Here is a 22,065-nt window from a genome sequence, read left to right on the forward strand (position 1 = left end):
GAGACGTATGGATTTTGCTCGAGCGCTTGTAACCATTTCTGCTTGCTGCTAGCTAGTGCTAGCAGCGAAGCGGCTGGCCAATCACAAGGGAGCAGGCCGGTATAGGAGAGGGTGGGAGAGTAACCACAAAAACATCTTGTTTATTATTGGATGTAGACCACTGAAACACACTGAAGATCCACAGGCTCTATTATATTATTCAAAAGGAGTTCTTCTAAAATGTGATTGAAGTTCCTCCAAATAAACTTACCTTTGTAACTCAACCCCGACTGCATTTTCCCACCTGAAACAGATTCAGCTGTGCCTACAGAACTGTGTTTAGAATTTAAAATCCATTGTCAGCAAAGGAAATGGAAATTATTGAGAGCATTAACAACAAGAGGTGGTGCATAAAATGATTTATGTTACAGGCTTAACCATTTTAAACTGTCTATTTATATTCAAATTTTTACATTTTGTGCTATTTTCTTTCTGTGAAGCATCTTGAAATACCCTATGAACTGTGCTAAACATGTGATGCTGCCTTGCCTACCTTAGAGTCTATCTAATAAATCCCCACAACTGAAGTGTTTGCTCTTGAGGGCCTGTTAAAATATCAGCCAATGCAACCAAGAGGTCGAGAAATCCAATGAAGTAATTGAATTTCAGTTTTATTAGATTACTGAAGTAATCACTGGGTTAACCAGCGTCAAGTGTGGCGTTTTCAAACCAATTATGTTTTTGTCTTTTTTTTGTGTGTGTGTGTGTGTGTGTGTGTGTGTGTGTGTGTGTGTATGTGGGTTCAGCAGAGCTACAAAGGTTAATCCACTGATTATTACTTAGAGGAGGCTGCGATAGGTAGGGTTGCTCTCAGACGACAGTCAATACTATTGGCTGACACCAGCGTGCAAACACACACACACGCACGGTCACATGTTTACACACGTTGCGAAGGTAGCCTGAACAATGCGACAAGCTGCGATGTCCAGACACAAAGTGCAGCCGACGGTGACGAGAGGAAATGTGCGGTCGATGGGAAGTGATGGGGGATAATAGAGAGGCTCGACTATATGTGGATCTAATTGTGGCAACATCACAAATGGCCGTCCCGCTGTTGTCATGGCTACTGTGATGATGTTGTGTTTGACTGGCTGACTTACGGGTCAGCGATTCAAAGAGCAGAGGTTCCTTATGTGCGACCTGAGCTTTCTTCTCTTAATTTGACGGCCTGTTTTTGTGTCCGGACCCGACGGTAAACATTTCAAGTGGACACCGAATGTCGCAACAGAAACATCTTAGTTAGGCCTACTATGAATGTTTAAATGAGTTGGTTGTTGTTCCTGGTAAAGAACTGGTAGTGCTATTTTTGGAAACTACATTGTGCAGCGCCGAGTCTTTGGAAGACGGACAACATTTCTGCACATTCAGCCCGTCTGCCATCCACTAAAATACTCTGGAGATCAGCCACTAAGTGCACCAATTTAACAGCGTCTCCACCTAATTAGTACCAAATCAAACCCCTTTCCCAGGAAACCACACAGGAGTTAATTAGGAAATTACCAGATCCTAATTATGGGAACTGGAAAACTCCAGCAACAATGAATTAAACTCAAGCTCCACCCACAAGCCCCCCCCACCCCCCCATCCCAACTTAATATTACCTCGTATCTTTTTTTGTTCCTTTCAGCATCGTCTCATTTTGAGGCTGTTGCACACTTTACAACATGCCTGTGTGCAATCTTGCACCTTGTGAAGTGATCCTCGCAGACGTGTTGCATAACAGCTTGCCACACATTTCACCTCTGCTTCCTGACACAAGGGAGTATGGCTGGGTTGACTTTGCAGCGACAGACTGTGACGATTTGATTTGCCTCCATCCCCGTGTGCTTCCTTTCTCCTCCACTCTTCTTCATTTGCCTCCCGCCCGCAGTCTCTGGCAGGAGCCCAGTCAGCTTGGCATCAACCCCGCTGCAAGATTCCCTTCCCTTCCATTTATAACCGTCGTTGGCACCGATCCGCTGCGTCGTGGAAGCCGCTCTCCGGAAGACCCGTTGGATTTCCGCACTGGCGGTGCTCATGCCGTGCTTGTGGGCAGGGCACATATGTACACACATACACACACAAACGCGCGCGTGCGCGTGCGCGCATGCGCTCAGAGAGAATACCCAGGAGCATTGTGGATATATCATTTGTACGCTTTTATTTATCAATCAGAATCCACCCATCTCTGCTCTGATTCTGCCCTCTGGGTGAATGTGACGAATCCTTCACCGTTTTTAGACGATACCACCGGAGGCACAGAGAAGAGCGGAAAAGCATGAAGCCAAATGAGATGAGGTAAACTGACGGAGGATGGCTGACGGAGAGAGCGGGACCTTTCATTGAGATATGAAATGCTGATACAGGATAAGCAGAAAGGGAGGAGGTCACACGTAGGCTGTGATCATATTGAAGGGATGACGGAGGGCCGGAGCTATTAAACAAGGACACAGACTGAAAGGCAAGCCGGAGCAGGGTGGGTGGGAGGAGGTCAGGGGAGGTTTCGAGCGCTGAGCTCTTTCTCATTGAAATTAGATGGAGGGGGCAAAAAAAGAGAAAGAAAAAAAAAAACAGGCAGGAAAAGACAAACAACGGAGGCCGACTGCACAAGAGCAGAGACGCATCAGGTTCCACGCTCTGGCTCGCCCGCTGGTCTAATAATAGCAGCAGCACGATGGGGAGGGGGGGACAGCCAATTAAATCCGAGCTGCACTTCCACCAGCAAGCCATCACTCAGTCAACACACACATAAGCTCAGAGAATAGAGCCACTTCAAGGACCTCTGTGGCCCACTGCTGGCATTCTGCTACTTAGCACTAGTTGTGAAGATAAATAGAACAAAAAGAATGGATAACCGCGGCAAACGGTGAGGAGAGAAATGAGGATTTATTCACATCAGTCAAAATTCCTCGTAACCAACAAAACAAAGGTTCCAGAATGTAAGGAACTACAGGGGTTTTGTGCCAAATCAAGCACACAAGGTGCAAGAAAACAGCCCGTTTCACGTCATGTGACCCCGTACATCACTTCCGTTGAAGAGTAATGTTAAAAAAGTGTTTCCATGACACTTTTGCGATATTTCTCTATATGGATATGTGTGGAAAAAACCACCTCGTGGGAGCGTCAAAACCTTTCAGTCATATTTGAGAGGTTTTTCCAAGTGGAGCTGTTTTCCATCGCCAGTTTTTATCGTCTTATTTAGATTTTGCGCAATTCTAGGGGGGGTCATGGAAAGGCAGCAAGTGGTGACACGAATCCAGCAACCAATTACACCGCTCTGATGTCACAGACAGAAGGTTCTGCCGAACGGCTGTGTAAATTATCGACGGGCTTCTCAACCGGATGAATGTGTGAGGTGGAGTCAGTGGATCTAGGAGATCAGCCGCGACTGCAGTTCCGTCTGCTGCTGGGACGACTGGATGCTTTTCTTTGGAACTTGTCCAGTCAGTGTCTCCTCAACTTGCTCTGCATAATAATGGAAAGGTTTTTAAGACAGTGCGGCGGCCACTGATGCAGATGCCTCATGTTTGTCATTGCTTTGTAGTTCAGTACCTGGACCTTCCCATCTGCTTTTCATTGGGGCTCAGACGCTGGGCAAGCAACAGTTGAAACCATAATGGAGTTTCACAGCAGGGTCAAGGTTCAGACAGGCTGTATTATCCTCTGATTCTCTACTTTTCTAAATCATATTTTAGACAAGAAAAAAACTATTCTGCTCATACTGTCACTTGTATTGTTCCTCTCTGTCATTCTAGATTTAACGTGATGGAACAGGAAAAGAAAAGACTGCAATGCTGAATGTGAGGAGATACATTTGGAGTATCATGAAAGCTGAATGCATAATTCAGACCTGCATCAGCTGTGGTCACTGGAATTTCTTAGAATGGAACTATTTAGAAAGAGAAGGAAACCTAAGCTTGTGGAAAGTGTGGAGGATATTCTCTGTTAGATTAGAAGGAATGGTCACCTGGAGGGTTTGAATATTGTGCCGTGCATTAACCATTTTAAAGTTAAAGTCCCTCCAACGGTCACATCCCAGAGAAGGCTTCCAGTCTTTGGTATGACGCAGTGAGGGATCGAATGTACAAGCTTGCAGTCTCGGGCCGGCCGCTCTGCCACTGCCACTGAGGTGACAGTTTGTTGTAAAGAGGATTTCAAGAATTTGAAGAATTCTCAGGAGAAAGGTGCCAGGTGTGATGTGCAATAAAAGAGCAGCAGCAGATGGATGGAGTGTTTTGGTGAGCCACCTCATGGGAGAAACAAATATATCATGGGATATTATGTAGAAAACGTGTTTTTTTTTTTTATGTCAACTGAAAGTGACCGAAAGCAGTACGACAAAACATCAGTCTTTAAAGCCCCAGCATATTCTGTTGAAATGACTCTTGAAACACTGAAAAAATGTTCTTACTTACCTCCTGTTAATAGAATTTGTTTGAGTTTGACGGGGCCGAAATAAAAATCTTAACGGGCCACATATGGCCCCTGGGCCGTAGTTTGCCCATGCCTTGCCTAGCCCCAACTATTTCTATGGAAATGTGTTCCATGTTTAGTCAGTTGTTGGATTCCCAAGACATTTATAATTCATCATCATCAGTCATTATTAGGGGTCGAATGTCCATGTCTATCATTTGTCTGCAATAATTTATCATTTTAGATTCCCATGACATTCCAGTGTCACACTACCATTTTTTTTCTCGTCAAAATCGCTTTGTGCGTCTCCTCATATAGAGGTTTACACTTTGTTTAAATAAATTAGATAAATTAAAAATAAATAATGTCCCAAACTGTTCCGCACTTGCCACACTTTTTTATGATTCTCGCTCTGACATGTGCAGGCTGAGCAGAGCTCGCCACCTTGTTCCTGGTGCTAAGTGCTGGGGACAGACGTGAAAAATGAATAATTGATTGTGATTATGCACATGACTGAAGTCTTAGCCGCGCGTCTGTGGCAGAGTCGAGGCCATCGCCGGTGTTTCAACCGCCGGGTGCTGCGGCCCCTTTTGTCGGCCACGCGATTGATTCTCTGCATTGCTCCACCCTCTCTGCCTTCCCTGTTGTTCCCTTTCATCCTCTAATTTGATCTCCCTCCCGCCCTGAGAGCGTCTTCATTGAGATGCCGGCCCCCTCCTCGCATCCATCAGGCCAACGCCTCCCTCTCTCCCTCCTCTTATCTCATTACTGCCTCTAATTAGCTCCAAACGAGCCCATAGGAAGCAGTAACATGGCCGTGCATGTGCATATTTATACATACACATAGAATACACACACACACACACACACACAGACACAAAAAGACCCGTCTGTATTGTCTAGAATGACGGAGAGGAACAATACAGGTGACAGTATGAACTCAGAATGTATACAGACTAGTGAACGGTGTGTGTGTGTGTGTGTGTGTGTGTGTGTGTGTGTGTGTGTGTGTGTGTGTGTGTGTGTGTGTGTGATGGGAATGTGCCGGCACGTACAATACGTACGCTCTGATTTCTGTACTTTTTTTTTATGCGGCTCTGATTTTGGCACTGTTTCTCCACTGATTATGCAATGGAGAGTTGTGTATGCATGTGTGTGTTTGTGTGTGTGTGTGTGTGTGTGTGTGTGTGCCTGCGTGCGTGCGTGTATGTGTTGGGGGTGGAGAGAAAGGAAACAGAACTCTTAGCTCGTATCAGCTCGGCCAGCTTGTATCTCAGTTGGGCAGGAAATGGGTGTCTGCTTGGGAGCAGATGATTATGAAGCACTGTCCCAGAAAGAATTCTGCAACAGGAGGTGGCTGCACACACACACACACACACACACACACACACACACACACACACACACACACACACACGCACACACAGGCGTGTGCACACGTGCGCGCACACACACACACACGAGCAAAATGTCTTTTTTGCTAACTCTGCAAGGATTTATTAGGTAAGTGTGTGTGTGTGTGTGCGTGTGTGTGTGTGTGTGCCTAAGATGGGAGGTTGCCCCGGTGCAGCTGCAAGTGCTGCTAAACAAACACTCATGCATAAAAGATGAGTGCCTCTTTACCCTCCTGGCAAAGGAGCGCGCACACACGCACGCGCACGCGCACGCACACACGCACGCGCGGCGCACACACAAACACACACACACACACACACACACACACACACACACACACACACACACTCTATCGCTGTGCCTTTCAGTGTGTTTTGTGTGTTTCCTCACCTCTTCTGTGAACCCAGGAACTAAACAAGCACACAAACACAAAGACTTGCAGGGTGGGTGCTTGCTAGTTAAAGCTGGTACGGATCTCAGCACCTGCCTGTGCGTGCAACTATGTTCATTTTCACTTTTGCTTCCCTTCTCCTCTATCTCACAATTGTATATAAATACATAAATATCTGCTTGTGTGTATATATGTATATATACTCTGTGTTTTTTGTGCTTTTTCTTTTATGTATTCATCGGGGTCCATAAAATCAGTGCTCGTGTTCTCCCTCCTTGTGTGACAAATGAATAGCATTGTGCATAAAAGGAGGTCATGATTAGTCAATTGCATCAGAGCAAAACTGAAACAGAACCTCTCGCTACTGCTTTGTGTGCCACTCGGCTCATTATTTGTGCGAGCCCTGCGCTTGACGTGCGTTCCTCCTCTGTACCAGGCAGCAAATAACGGACTTGAAGGGCAAAAGGTGAGAAGATAAATTCACCACAGAGAGCGACTGAGTGACAGAAGCGGGGGGGCGAGAGGGGAAACTGTGGCTTGGCCATGTAGAAGAGATGGGAGAAAGCGATTGTGTCCGATATCGATCTGCTAATCCTTGTCGTGCACTCTAGCAATTCTAATCTTTCTCCTCCCCGTGATGAGGAGACAAGGGAGAAGGGCGCAAGTGAAAAGGACTGCGCGGATGGAAGGAGTGGTTGATGGTGGTGGTGAGAGAGGAGGAGCAGTGCCATCCAGTGGTGCAGGGGGAAGCTCCAGCACTCTCATTGGCTCATCAACCGTTCCCCTTCTATCTATCCGCACTGTCAGCTAAGCAGACATTGCAGTAAGTAAGACTTTTATTTTAAAGCCATTTTTTAGTTATGATTCACATTTGACATGGATGTGAGTTCAGACAAACCGCCCTGACCCTCTCTGGCTTTGGAGGTCTTCTTGCGTATATGACGTATGATTTTAATTCAGCTTTTTGGGTCTCTTAAAGAGAGACACATCTAACACCAAGCAAGACATGTTGGGTAGGTTTTTATGTGACAGCATCCATCAGCTGTCTGTGACTGGGGAGAGGGAAGTGGGGCGGCGACGTCTATATAATAATATCCCATGATAATGCCAGGACAGAAAACAATGTTCAATATACTATCATTTATTGATTAGACACGCATTGATTCTGTGTGATAACATTCAGTGGATGTTTTTAGTGCCCTTCCAAGTTGAATATAGTTTTTGATTTAGAATCTGCTCTTCATTTCAGTCGTAGAGAGACGTGAAGTGTCTTGGTGGGTCATTTGTTTTACTGAATTAAATAATGAAATTCAATTGAGATATCCGTTTGAAAATTTGTATGAAATCAGAATCAGTCTTTAGAGGCTTAGACTGAAACACTTTGTTAATATTGTTTACTCTGTATTGGTCTATTTATATCCACTGCAGACCAGTAATAGTGACTCAAACCTGTACCTAAACCTGACACTTCATAACCAGTCTGTCCCACCCATCCCTCATTATTATTCCTGGAAAAACTTGCTGTGCCTTATCACCCAAACAGGACACTGCGCTCCCAAAACACAGGCTGACTGGTGGTCAAAAGAGATTCTGAAAGTAGTCCCGCTCTCTGTGGCGCACTCACTGCACCTCAAGCCAGACTCTAACCTTTATTTCTGATAAAGATTTAGGGCTGGCACAGAGTTATGCTGCCATAGGCCAGGGTTGCCAGGATACTTCCCATGAGACACTGGGCCATCAAATCCTCTACTGCCACCTCTTCTCGAGACTGCACTCTGGGAGGAGTGGAGTGGGGGGGCTTAGCTTCCACAGACAATGTGGCATAAGCCATTCAGAGCAGGTAGATCCATGCTATCATCTGTTTCATGGACCACTCGTGTAATGCAGTGCCACCTGCCATCCAGTAGAACTGGAGCAGCATCATTAGCATCTGGATCCTCCAGCTCGTCTCTGGATAAACTGAAAAAAAAACTGGCTCGTCATATTCCCGCTTCTCAGCTCATTACTGTCTCGTAACTTTTCATTATTCATTATTTTATGCAGTGCTGACAATTGTTGTTGGCGTAATGTGTACATGTGCCATTCTACACCACCCGAGAGAGAAGGATCCCTCTCTCTGGGGTTTCTTCTCTTTCTCTGTGTAGGTTTTTTCCGGTCTAGGTGCTGAATCTGGACAGAGTGTAGAGCTCTTTGGACTGGAGGCTACGCAAATGGGATTGTTCATTGATTGATTGAAAATGTTACAACAGAAATGACGACTAATCAGACCTTACAGTCTAGTGCACTACTGTCCACCTTTGGCCTGTACAGTCTTGGAAAGCCTTGGTGTCTCAGCTCAGATGGGGGCACCTGGTGTCTTCTGCACACCTCGCTCGCAACCGGTGCTTACTTGACTTACTATTGTCTTTCTGTCACCGTTCTCTTCTGACCTCTGCCATCATCCAGTCATTCTGGCCCAGAGAACTGCCACTTACTAATATTGATTTTTCTTTTCAGTCAATTCCCTGTGAATCCTCGAGTGGGTGAGAAAATCCCAGTGAGACCAGTTTGTGAAATCCACAGAGGCACCAACGAATGTAAGTCCCCTTTCTAATCCATTCTGATGCTCATATGCTCATTTGCCTTAATAGTTGTTGCCATGTAATTTAGCATATAACCTGTATATTAGTATATTAAGAGGACCTGGACGACTGGGACTGGGACTTTCACAGATAATAATAATAATAATAATAATAATAATAATAATAATAATAATAATAATAATCGAGGTGGTAAACCTGAGCAAACAAGTTCAGTGCTCTTCTGTCCTAATTAGATAAAATCCTCTTGGCCAAAGTCTTAAATCAGGTAAAAGGGGCACAAGACAGATGGGTGCAATGTTTTTCTGCCTACATGATTCATGGGTGAAAGCGAATGAAATATTATTTGCTCTGGGGGGGCGATACAGGAGGAGCATGAGTGCGGAGCTAGGAGGAAAACCAACATGGAAACGCTAGGAATGCTAGTGTTAATAGTAACGATGCGTGTCACCTCTCTGAAGCTCTCTTCAGTTCCTTCTCTCATTCCTCGTCTAGGAAGCCATTTTCCAGCCTGCATCTCTATCTGGCCTATTTTCCCCTCCAGCTACACTGCGATAACCTCAGGAGCCATTTATTAACATGGATTATATGTCGACAGGAACAAAACCTGGCGGAAGACCAGCATCTCCCTTCTCCTTCTCTCTGTCTCCCTCCACTCCCCTTCCTCTTTTAAACCAGTACTCAACCCAGTAGTGCTGACAGTCTTAAGATTAAAGGTAAGACGATGAGACAGAGAGAGGGAAGAAGAAACATCTGAGGAGCGAGGAAAGATTGACCGTCATTGGCCTTTTCCTGGTTCATTATTTAGAAGGCTCCGTGGTTGATTTCCTCCCTGTGTCTGGGGTAAGCCATCAATAATCACGCCGTTAAAGTCAAACTGCGACGTCTCAGCTGCTCTGGAAAGGAGATGAGAAGCACAGAGGAGAGGACGCAGGTGCACTGGGCAGTCTTGTCTTCCATTTACAGTTTCCTGTCATATAATTTGTTGGGGGAAATGTGCATACGGAGATTACTGAGTGTGAGCAGTTGTGACTTTTGACACTCTCAAGGTTCCACTGTACATTTCGCGACCGCTCGGCAAGATTTCAGAGATTTTGTATGGTAAGAGCGAAAGGCATTGAAATGATATAAACCAATCTGTAAGTGAGCGATTGCTGAGAAATCCAGGTTGACATGCCAGTGAGAATGAAGTGAGAGCGAAAGCTCGCCAGGTATGGCAACAGTGACCATAGGAGAGGCCACTTAGTCGTATTGATATACGTCAGTTATAAAGTTACACATACGCTAAATATATTGATTACAATATGCACAAAAGATTCCACTGTATGGTAGTGACTGTGAACAACCATTTGTTTTGATTTGATCACCTACTGTTCTGACTCTGTAGAAGAGACCGTGAAAGTATTCCTCTCTCCTGAACACACGGACGGCCCCCTTGTTGATTTACATGCTGACACAATTTAGAACGGCTGCCATTGGACTCTTCAATAAGAATAATAATTTGTCTTTGTCTGCTCTAACTCAAACCCCCCCCCCCCCCCCCCCCCACCGAGCACAGCGTAGCCCATATCTACACCCACCACACGGGGGCGCCCTTGCTGAGTCTTCGTGTAGATTAGAAGAACTGACTCGGGCGGCCAGGTGTGGCGTCAACAGGTAGGCCGACGTCACCGCCCACATTGCAGGCAGGTAGGCCCGAAAACCCGGAGGAGAGGACGTCGGGCTGGGAGACAAACTAGAGCGGTTGGAAGTGTTGCGGACGGCGGGAAACCAACAAAGTGCCTTGAAAATGTGTTGATTTCAAATCGATAACGGTGAACATGAACACAACCTGAAGCTGACGGACGGAACGGAACCCCTCCTCCCCTCCTGTCTTTCCCTCCCTCTCTCTCTCTCTCTCTCTCTCTCTCTCTGGAACCCGTCAAGTTCTCGCACAGGGAACCCTCCTTCCTTCCTTCCTTCCTTCCTTCAGTGTAGATTTTCGCCCTCGTCGTCGTCGCCGCCTGCTGCTGAGAGAGAGAAGCGGGGCAGCGGCGCTTGGCTCTCCGTGCCAACGAGAAGGCGTTCACACTTCCTTCGGACATTTCCTCCGCCGTCTCCGGACTAGAAAAAGTTTTTTTTTTTTGTGGAATCTTGCGCGACGTCTCCTCTCCCCCTTCTCCTCCTCTCCACCACCACTCCCCCCCCATTTTGTGTTACTTCCTCTTTGAGCCGCAACGCCGCTCACTTGGCCGCCTCTCGTCTCCTCTATCGGTTGGAAACAAGGCGGAAAAAAACGACCCTCTTCCCGGTGGAACATGGACTGGGGAACGGACCTTTGGGTGAGTGTGTGTGTGTGTGTGTGTGACGGTTGACGCGCGCGCCTCGGGTGAACGACCAAAAGTAAAACTACACAACTCGGGACTGTGTCGAGGCTGGAATGTGTTGCCTGTTTGTTTACACGTATGTTCCCTGGATTTTTAATTGACGTGTCGCAGGAGTCTGGGGGGGGGGGGGGCTTCCTGCAGGGTCGACAGGGTTTCGCAACTCCTGTAGTTGCTGCTGTTGGTGCTGCTCTGCATACCTTGTCACGAGCAGGGGGGAGGGACGGCTGGGTGTCTTTTGCTCACGCCTTGCTGCTGGAGGTGGGTGGGTGGGTAAGGGAGGCACACACTGGCTTCACCCGACAGGACGTGGTGCTTTCGCGGACAGGATGTGACCATCCGCATCCTCCCAGTGAGGACCACATCCCAGACTGTGGCTGGTCCCGTCAGTCACTGGCACTGACAGTCGGTCATCAGGTCGTCACACACACAGTTCATACCTCGTGGCTGTACTAAAGTAGATTTTTCGAGGTGTCCATACTTTTCAGTGTTTCTTTTCCTCGATATCTTTCGATATCTTTTTATTTTTATTGCCTTTATTTTACGGATAGCCTCTTGAGATGTGCCATCTCATTTTCAACAATACAAACAGAAAAAGTAGTAAATACAAACATAGTAGAAAACTTAAAAGCACAAGGACACTCACACACAAACACCCATACACACTTGTGAACAATGCTCGCCAAACAATGCTCCCACCCAAACATACGCATACTGTTACACACCAATGTAAATATATTTGCTTGCAGACAGATACACACATAAGTACAGTACAGTACAGTACATGAGCAAAGGAAAAGCAAGTATGAGAAGCCCTAGATTTAAAAAAAAAAAAAAAAAAAATGAGAAAGATGATCAGAAACAAGAGCAGGATGTCTGAAGATGTGTAATTAATGATGTTTGGAAGAGATGAAGAGAAGTTATGGACGTAAGTGAGGAGGGCAGTTTGTTCCATTCTGCTGGAGCTGTGAATTTAAATGCACGACAACCAATTTCTTTTCTAATCCTACGCATAAATAGAAACAGATGATCCATTTGCCTTAAGTTGTATTGTGAGCTGAAAGGAATTAAGAGTTGGTTCAGATAAGACAGAAAATTCAAATAAGTACAATGTCTTTCTACTCCTTCCACTGGGAAAAACATGCGTGTCACTTTTGTGTTTAAATTATACAAATTGTGTTCAAAGTCATTCACTTAATATTTGTTATAGTTGTGATTTCTTGGAGTGGGGCTATTTGAACTATGCCGTTGTGCGTTTCAATGTAAAAGTGGATGATATTTTAGAGAGAGGGCCTCAGCTTTAGGGTCACTGTTCAGTAAGTTTTTTGTACAAAGAAAAATAAACATGTGGAAAATAACAGTGGTTATTGCAGTTGGTTAGTTCAGTCCTGATTATTCTGTCACAACCTTTTCATTTTTGGAAAATTATGAACAAATGTAAATGTTTCATTCACTTACTGACGTACATTCCAAAACCTGTACTTTTACTTTTACCAGAGTATTTATTTGTTTTTACTCAAGTATCTGTACTTTTACCGAAGGACAGAATGTTAATTCTTCTGTCACCGAACCAAGAACTCAAACGGATATTGTTTTGCCATCGCTTGTTTTTTATGTTTTGTTTTGTGTTTTGTTGTAAGACTCAAACTAAGCTGCAGAGCGACGCGTCTGGACGGCATGTTCTAGTCGCTGCTGCGCTAACAAACCCAAATACATCCTGTTTAGTACCTCACGCGAGGGATAAAGGCAGGAAATCCTCACATTTTTCCAAGCAGTTTGATAGAAAGTTTGGGACGGTTTTGTTAAACGAATAACTCATTCACAAAACAGCAGTGTGACGACACATTACTCAAAAAAAAAAAAAAATCAGATTTACAGATTTTAAAAGGACAAATGTTAATAAAGGCTGTGAAAATCAAAACAACTCAGATTTTTTCCAAATGCTTAATTTGTTGGCAGCGCTCCATGTAGTCAGACCCAGAGTCAAACTAGCGGTCAATAATCAGATAATAGAAGCGAGTCAGAATGAAGAAATCAATAAGTAGTCTTAATCATCTTAATAAATCCACATAAATGGTTCTTTTAAAAAATAAATCTGTTACCCAAGAGTGGGTTGTGTGTGTGTGTGTGTGTGTGTGTGTGTAAAAGCTTAGTAGCAGAGGTGACAAAGGGATAAAACCACAGTAGGCAGAATGCAGGCTGGTTGCCTGAGTATTATTTTTGTGATCTCAGCCGTTCACTTCTCCCAGAACGTGCCAAGATCCCTCAGCCTGCTGAACAGTGGTTAGCATTGAACAGACCTTTGCGATTGTGTGCAGGCAGCTCCTCTGCCTCACAGACAACCCATTGAAGCTGCAGATAAAAGAAGAAGTTGAAAGAACCATAAAAAATTGCACTAAGCGCTTCCACTGCCAGTAAAAGAATGTAGCTTTCACTATTTGTAGGACTGAAAAATGCTGCAGTTGCAAAATATAAAAATAAAAATAAAAATGATGCTAACGCTGATGTGGTAGCCTAAAACGCAGCTGGTCAATGAGAATGTGAGGCTGCATTTTAATGCGGGCAGAAGAAAAGTCTCCAAGTGAAATCCTTGCATGGGATTTTCATTTCTGAAGGTGCTTATCATATATCTAGAACAGGCGTGTGCAAGCTACGGCCCGGGGGCCAAATGCGGCCCGTTGAGCTTTTTAATCCGGCCCGCTGAACTTGAAACTATGTTAATAAACCTAATGTTCTAGTTTCCCTGCGTTCTTGCATTTTCTGCCACAGTGATGATGATGACGACATCCTGAAGAATAACGTAACTCCAGATCACTTTTTGATAGTAGTAACTGTAACTGAAGCAGTAACTGAAAAACGTTGCTTTTGTTCATTTTCAACTGACATTAAAGCACGTTTTATACATATTCCCTGATATATTTTTTCCTCCTATGAGGTGGGTCACCAAAACACTCCATCCATCCATCCATCCATCTGCTGCTGCTCCGGCCCCTCTGCCCAATTTTAGAATCCATTGTGGCCCTACCAGTCAAACAGTTTGCCCACCCTTGATCTAGAATAAAACGTGCATCATTGACACTCTAACCCACCTGTTAAGCACATCGTCGATGGTCTAATTTGCCATCTGTAAGATGGACCATTTCATCTTTTATGACTATTTTTTGTTAAAAGCATTTTCTTTGCAGTAACGCAGTCCTGGCGCCAGGACCCACAGAGTTCTTTATGTTGCTGTTTTTGTTTTTTAGTAAACTTGTAACGCCATCGAGCGTTATCACAACATCACTCTGAGATCCCAGGGGATTTTTAAACTAGGAAACATTTTGTTTCATTCTGCAGGAGAAAAAAAATAAAATCCAAAATATTAAATAAAAAAAAAGAATCTGGCAGTTCTGAATCACGTGTTTCCATCACACGGCACGCACATCGTTCCCATAATCATTGTACCGTTTCCCTAACATGGAAGTCCATGTTCCATTAGTCCATCGATGACAAGGATTGTGTTTTACATTGGGAAACATTGGGAAACATTTTTGGTCATTAATCTGCTGCAGCCTCTGTCCAGTTTCTCCATGTAAAGCAAAAAAAAAAAAAAGACAAGAGTTGTTTAATTGACCATGAAACTCCTCTCTGAAAATGCCGAAATGAATATTTTATTTGGAAACAGAACCTACAATCACTTCATAAAAAAAGCCCCAGTTTGCTGAACAAGCCTTTGCGTAATAGTTTGAGTAGGAGCATTTTTTGTTTTGACGGATCTGTGAGCTGTTCTTCAAAAACACACACACACCAAATTACAAACTGTCCCACTTTTTCAACCGAGTGAAACACAGCTTGGCTCTCACCATCTTGCACCGGTGTTTATTTCAATCCCCCAAAAGCTGCCGAAAACATTTACAACACATCCAATTTAGAAAGATTTCAGATCAATTGTGCCTCCTCGCTGAGTTTCTCAATGTCTTTGTGAAATTCAGCGGAGCCCAGTTGTAACATCTCAGTGTTCTTGGGTCAGGTGGGAATGTTGCAAAATGATCTCATTCTTCGCCAGTTGCAGACTGACTGATAGTGAAACCAACTTGCAGGGGGAAGTCCATGCAACGTCTGGCCAGAATCTCTGACTCCTGAAATTTTGATCTCTTCAGCCTTTAGTTGCTCAGCTTTTTGGGAATGTGAATAACAAAAAGTCAAGTGTAACCTCATAACTTCCCTCTCTACAAAGTGTCTATGTTAAATTAAGAATCGTAAACTGCTAAACATATTGATAAACTACACGTTTAGTCAGGCATTTTTATTAATGGGTATTCATAAGTAACTTTTAAGTTGAATTTCCATATCAACAAAAGCAAAAGAAAATAATGATTTTCAGATATTTTTCAAATCACATATTTTGTAATGTTTTCTTCTCTCTTCTACGACTACTACTACTACTACTACTCATCTACTACTAACAAAGACTTCTAAAGCCTTTAAGTACAATGAGTAAGAAGTGCTTTGGAACTTGTCTGGTTAAATGGAATACAATCTCGTGTACTTCCGTCGCTTTCGTGTGTCTTCCACAGATCTTGATCTTTGCCAGGAGACATGAATTCAGAGGAGGGCTGATGTCGCACACGTGCTGTGTTGTGACGTCATGCGAGGGGTGGGACTAGTCCGACTGGTTCCAGGGTTTACAAAGGCCCCTGGGACTGTCGGTCATAGGGCGGAGAGTCACACTGAGCTAATTATTATTATCTCATTCCTGAACACTGTCGGCCTCAACGTTTCCTCCTCTCTCAAAAACAAGCACACGTTGGCCCCCGCGAAGCAGTTGTGTTTTAAAAAAGCTCATTTCGGCTCCTGAACAATTTGAGTTTGAAATCACGGCTTGTCAGAGTGCGTTGTGTTAATCATTTGTTTGTGGTCCTCATCCTGCTGTGTCTATCTGCCACCTCCACTTTGTTTCTGGCTCATTAGAGAAGTCAGAGCCAAGCCAAATACACTGAGGCAAACGGAGAAAACACGCAGACACGCACGCACGCACGCACAAGCACAAGGTGGAGTCTTGCATTGTATTTTACCAGAGACATAAAAAGCAGAACCGCCCTGTGTGCGCGTGCGTGCGTGCGTGCGTGTGTGTGTGTGTGAGGGAGTAGTTGTACAGAAAAAGAGGCTTTGATTTTTTTTAGCTTGAGTTTTTAAAAAAAAAGTCAGATACAGTGTGGTGTGTGCGTGTGTGTTAGTGCGAGTTCACATGCATGTGTCAATAAGAAATACTCTGAAGTTATTTATGTATTCACAAAGTTGTTCTTCTAAAAGCTTTCTATGAAAATCACCCATTTTCAACGCTGGGCTTTTCTGACTGTGGGCTTTGAGAGCTTGCGATGAAGACATTTTGTGCTGACATTCTTGAGATGTGAAGCAAATCAGAGTCATCGGTGACGACAGCGCTGGACTGTCTGCCAGGGTCCGACGGCACCAAATGATCTTTTAGACATTGGTGCTCTCACTCAGGCACTGCTGCAGGTCAGAGCACAAGTGTCAGTGGTGGGCTACTCATCATTACAAGGTGTCACGGGATTGTGAAATATGTCACGTCTGTAAAGTTTGTATATTTTAAATTTTACGTCTACCTTTTTTTTTTTTTATTGCAGCGAAAGTCGTAGTGGGTGGCACTTAACTAAGGGGACGCTACACACACACACACTGTGGCGCAAACATACCTATACAACATGAAATTACCGAGGATAATTACAAAGCAGAGACAGTCGCACAATGTCAGTTCGTTGAATACACGGTGACCAGTGACGGTTGATTGCTGGTTCACAGAGAACCGTGGTCCAAGCACTAGCTTCCCTCTTCCCACTTTTTCTTCCCTCTGAAGTGATGTTGTCGCGATACTGGAGTTCAGACTTCGATGCGGTATTTGGGAAAGTATTGATTTTCGATTCGATTTTCAATAGTAGCAAGGAGGTGCAGTAAGGAACTGTTCCCTGTAAAAAGCCTCTCCAAAACATGGTTTCTGTTTCACTCTCAATCTGATAATGATGTGTTTATTCTCTTCTTATTGTTGTCAGCCAGCGCCAGTCTGGCGATTGCAGTGCATTTCCATTTTTTTCCTTTTCTTTTAGGCAGACGGTTGGTACATCCTCTTAAATTATCCTCCTTAATGCCTGCTGTGTGGAGCTCCAGTTGGCAGAAATACGGGTTTCACTCCCTCAAAAGTCGTTCAATACACAATCCAACAACTCCAAAACACTCTTGTGGACATGTTGGGACCTGCGCATTCACTCCACTATGAAACAACAATGCAACACTACAAGACAGAGTTGCTATTGAGGCAAATGTGTTGCCGGAACTACATTCCTGACATACCTGCCGGGCGCAGTGATTTGACAAGTGCACATTCGGTGCAGCTTCTCCTGCCGTCTAAACCACAGCTGGGAAGAAGCCGTCGTCCAATCACATCGGACCTTGTGGTGGACGACGACGATGATGAATTCTTTACTAAGCGAGTCACAGAACCTTATTCATCTCGGCCAAAAACAAAGTAACTCCAGCTCTTAAAGCACTGTTGTCACTCCACCCAAAGGTTCACACTAGACAATAGTTTAAAGTTCTTTCTTTGAATGTGTCATACTGTTACAGCATTATACAACATTATCTCCAAGGCTAGTTTATGTGCAGGACACAACTTATTTTGTCCTGTTTATTTCCATTGAGTTTAGAGAAGCAGCTCATGTCTGTGAACCCCACATCCCAAAGCAAGAGGCTCCAATGACCAAAGGGCAATGGGAGAATTTCCTAAAAATGTTGAACCATCTGTTAGACCCAGTGCTTCAGTTGGAAGCCCGGGAACAACTGTGGCGGAGCTCACGCAGGATCTCCATCAGAGTTGAGCCCCGATGTTGGTGTGTGTAACCCCACGGTGATCTTCTTGGGCTGGGACTGACCCCGTACACGGCCGTTTGTTTCTGAGGAGAACAGGCCAACCGCCGTTCCCACAGATTTACTGAACTGTGATTTGGAAACGTGTGTGAGTGTTGTCCTTGAGCCGTCTATCTATTGTAGCAGCTCGAGCTCTCAAACAAAGGAGAACTTGTGGTCACAAAAGGCTCCTGTTTTTTTTAAATTCAAGGCCATACTGGGTTCTAAAATCTGATGGTTTCTCATGGGAGGAAAAAAAAAATGTATTATGGGATGTGTAGAAAACAAGTGCTCTGATATAAATTAAATAATGAACAAAAGCTGTACAACAAAATATCTGTCTTAGAACCCCGAGGGTATTTAGCTCTTTATTAAAAATGACTTAAAACACTGAAGAAATGGATGAAATCCAGTTATTTTGTGACTTATTTACTATTAATATGATTTCTTCAAGTTCAGCGGGCCGAATTGGAAAGTTTAAACGGGCCGCACATGGCCCCCGGGCCGTAGTTTGCCCATGCCTGCTTTGGAATCACAGTTGCATTTCGATCTCGGTACTTGAAAGCCGACCACATCCGCCCCATATTAAACGGTGCCAATCTGTCCCATTTGTCCTTCAGGACCAGTACGATCACATTGACAAGCACACACAATCAGGCCTTGACCTGCTGGACCGCTACATTAAGTTTGTGAAGGAGCGCACAGAGGTGGAGCAGACCTACGCAAAGCAACTCAGGTGTGTGCATCCATTTTGTCCAAGCTTGTCTTTTGCACTTTTATTTGAATTCTTTGCCATTTTCTCTCCTTTTGCCTTGAAATGTGTTGGGCTGGGGAAAAAAATAAGCCTGCTCCTCTCCCCTAACAGGAGCATAACAAAGAAATATGCCAAGCGGGGAAGCAAGGAAGAGCTGGAATGCAAGTAAGAGACCAAATAAAGTGTTTTTGTTTCCCTAAACTCGGTTGTTTTGTTGTTTAGGAATTGTCCTTGGTTATCTGTCACTGAATGGACGTTTCTTCCGAGCTTCATTACGTGCGACACATGCACAGCACAATAACCACGACACGTTCCCCCTTACAGCTTTCAATCAGCGTCGGGGTTTAATTTCACTCAGAGCTAAACAAAAACAGGCGGCTGCTTTTCTCCAGCTGGTGTATAAATGATGTCGAGCCGTGCCCAAATCTTTCTCTCGGCAACACAAAGTGGCGTCTTTGAAAAGTCACATTTAAAAACAAACTGACACATGCTGAATTGATGTTGTGATCCTTATATAGCTACAGTGTGTAGACGGTAAAAATGAGAATGGTGGAAAAGTGATTGTGTTATATCATTATATTGATTCTGAAATACTGAAATGGGAAATTGTTTTCACCGTAATGAAGACAGCGTACAATTATCATTTTCATTATTATTATTATAATTGTTTATTGCATACCAGAAGGTGCTGTAACCAGCCAGCTTTCTATTTCTTTCATCTAGCCACACTATAAACCAATCTATTGATAGGTGGATAGTGAACTTGAGATGTGGCCCAATTGTAACATGCCATAAGGATAAATACATCAGAACATATGATCCTCCGTGTGTCCAGATACATTTTGAAAAGCCATATATATTTTACACCAACAGATTAATAAATGCAATTCTGCTGAATAAAGAAAGAATAGCTTCCGATTTTTCAAATCCAGTTTACGTGATTCTATCTTTCTGTACCATGTCACTGTCGCCACAAGGCATGATGCCTTTTAAGTGCTACAGTTTTTTCAGTCTGCCAAATTGTGGTGCCACACAAGATCATTCATTAAGCAAAAATAGAATACTAGCAATACACAAAAATCCATTGAAGGCAGCGGCAGAGAGTGAGAAAGAGAATCAGAATGTGCAAACTAGTTTCTCAGCCTCGGCCAACAGATCAGGTGAATCTCCCAGCAGCAGTCGTTTCACTTCCTGAAATAAGGACGAGACAACGCAGGCAGGGGAACTAGAGAGATTGCATTTTTACAGAACGAGTAGAGTACGAGTACTTGCATTTCAGCACTGGCCGTTACCGATACTGAATACTTGATGAGGCCATTACAAATCATAGAATTACATAGATTTTTCTTCCTACAGATGTTGTGTCATTTCAACAACATTCCTCAGCTTGTTTATCTCAAACAGGGCAACTCACAAGTTGCAAAGCAGTACAAACACAAATTTAGCAAAATTGTCATACGTATACATATACAACTGGTATCGGTGTTGTGGTATCGGTACGTATTTCACTAAGACCAATGTATAGTATATACTGGCATCATATCGGCACAGGTATGCGTATCAATATCGACAACCGATACTCGATAGTGGTATTGGTATCGCCACAATACCTCACACCAAGACTACAGTATATACTTGCATCATATCGGCACAGGTACACTTATTGGTATCGACAACCGACACCTGATACTGCTATCGGTATCGTCTCGGCTAACCAATACTGGTATCGACCCAACATATCGATACTGATATCGGTACCTGCGCTAGTATCCCAATACCTGATACTGGCATATTAGTGCCGATACCAGTATCAGATCTCGGCACTAATATACCAATATTTTGCTATCGGTATATTAAACCAATGTCGATACTGATATCTGTATCAGTACTAATACGCCGATACCTGATGCCGGTATCGGTGCATCCCTCAGCGCAACCCAACAAACCATGGAATCATGGCTGTGCTTCTTCCCAACTCGTCCGTCCTCTGCTGCAGATTCAGCAACCACGGCTCGTTCCAGGAGATCCTCAACGAAATGAACGACTATGCCGGCCAGCGGGAGCTCATCGCTGAGAACATGATGACCAGCGTGTGCGTGGAGCTCACCAAGTACCTCCAGGACCTGAAGCAGGAGCGCAAATCGGTGAGTCGCTGGGCACCCGGCGGTCAGTGGGGCGAGGCGCTGCTCTCTAACGCCGTCCTCTCCTCCTTCCTCAGCACCTCTCTGACGCCAAGAAGGCCCAGCAGATTTTGGAGAGCAACTTTAAACACCTCGAAAGTGTGAGTCTCGTTAATGTCGTGGTTTCTAGGTGCACTCAAATTTAAAGACTAATCATATTATGTCTCTTCATCCAGCCGTTAAACGCCTTCTGTTCATTCTTTTTATGTTGATAGATCACTGCAGTGTAAAAGGATATATTTCATATAGCAGCGCTTGTTTGTTTGCTTTAAAGCAGTGTTTCTCAACTGGTGGAGTCTTAGGACCAACATTTTTTTTTCCTTGTAATTTATTGTCATAAATAAAAATATATAAAAAATATATTATATTTATTTTAAGATCCCTTTTAACAAAGAAAAGGGATGCCGCGACCCAGTCAAAACAGCTTGGCGACCACTTTTGGGTTGCGACCCACCAGTTGAGAAATGCTGCTTTAAAAGACAGAAATTACCATATCCTGATTGATTTCTGTGTGTGTGTGTGTGTGTGTGTGTGTGTGTGTGTGTGTGTGTGTGTGTGTGTGTGTGTGTGTGTGTGTGTGTGTGTGTGTGTGTGTGTGTGTGTGTGTGTGTGTGTGTGTGTGTGTCTTGCAGACTAAGAAGCGCTATGCCAAGGAGTGGGCCGAGGCTGAAAAAGCCTCCCAGCAAGCAGAGAAAACAGAGAGCGACCTCAATGCCACCAAACTCGACGTTGAGAAAGTAAACAAATCTCATCTCATTTTAATCTCCAAGAACTCTGCGCTGGTTGTTTGTTTTTTATTTTTCATCTTTGGTTCTAAAAACCTTAATATCTTCTATAACCGCCTGCGTGTGTCTCCCTGTCTGTAGCTGCGGTTTCATGACCCCCTAGAATTGTGCAAAACCTGTAAAAGCGCTTTATAAATAAAAAACATTATTATTATTATTATTATTATTATTATTATTATTATGATTATTATTATTATTATTATTATTATTATTAATAATAATAATAATAAATATGGCAATAAAATGCCATGGAAACAGCTCAACTTGGAAAAACCTCTCAAATATGG

General features: G+C 43.9%; 1 protein-coding gene across 5 annotated transcripts in view; it reads left to right on the forward strand.

Moving 5' to 3' along the window:
• Nucleotides 1-10,966: 10,966 nt before the first annotated feature.
• Nucleotides 10,967-22,065, forward strand: part of LOC142880089 (cdc42-interacting protein 4 homolog) — a 22,801-nt gene continuing 11,702 nt past the window's right edge. For 2 of the 5 annotated variants that reach the window (XM_076013742.1, XM_076013750.1), the window contains exons 1-6: nt 10,967-11,117; nt 18,680-18,795; nt 18,925-18,978; nt 20,810-20,957; nt 21,032-21,094; nt 21,626-21,730. In XM_076013742.1, coding sequence (XP_075869857.1) covers nt 11,094-11,117; nt 18,680-18,795; nt 18,925-18,978; nt 20,810-20,957; nt 21,032-21,094; nt 21,626-21,730 — 510 coding nt within the window. In that variant the 5' untranslated portion in view covers nt 10,967-11,093. The remainder of the gene's footprint in view (nt 11,118-18,679; nt 18,796-18,924; nt 18,979-20,809; nt 20,958-21,031; nt 21,095-21,625; nt 21,731-22,065) is intronic. The other 3 variants (XM_076013760.1, XM_076013770.1, XM_076013778.1) reach the window with 2 other exon arrangements.

Source organism: Nelusetta ayraudi, unplaced genomic scaffold (assembly GCF_046127955.1).
Source record: "Nelusetta ayraudi isolate G7.1 ecotype Tasmania unplaced genomic scaffold, CSIRO-AGI_Nayr_v1 ptg000006l, whole genome shotgun sequence".
NCBI classification, from domain to species: Eukaryota; Metazoa; Chordata; class Actinopteri; order Tetraodontiformes; family Monacanthidae; genus Nelusetta; species Nelusetta ayraudi.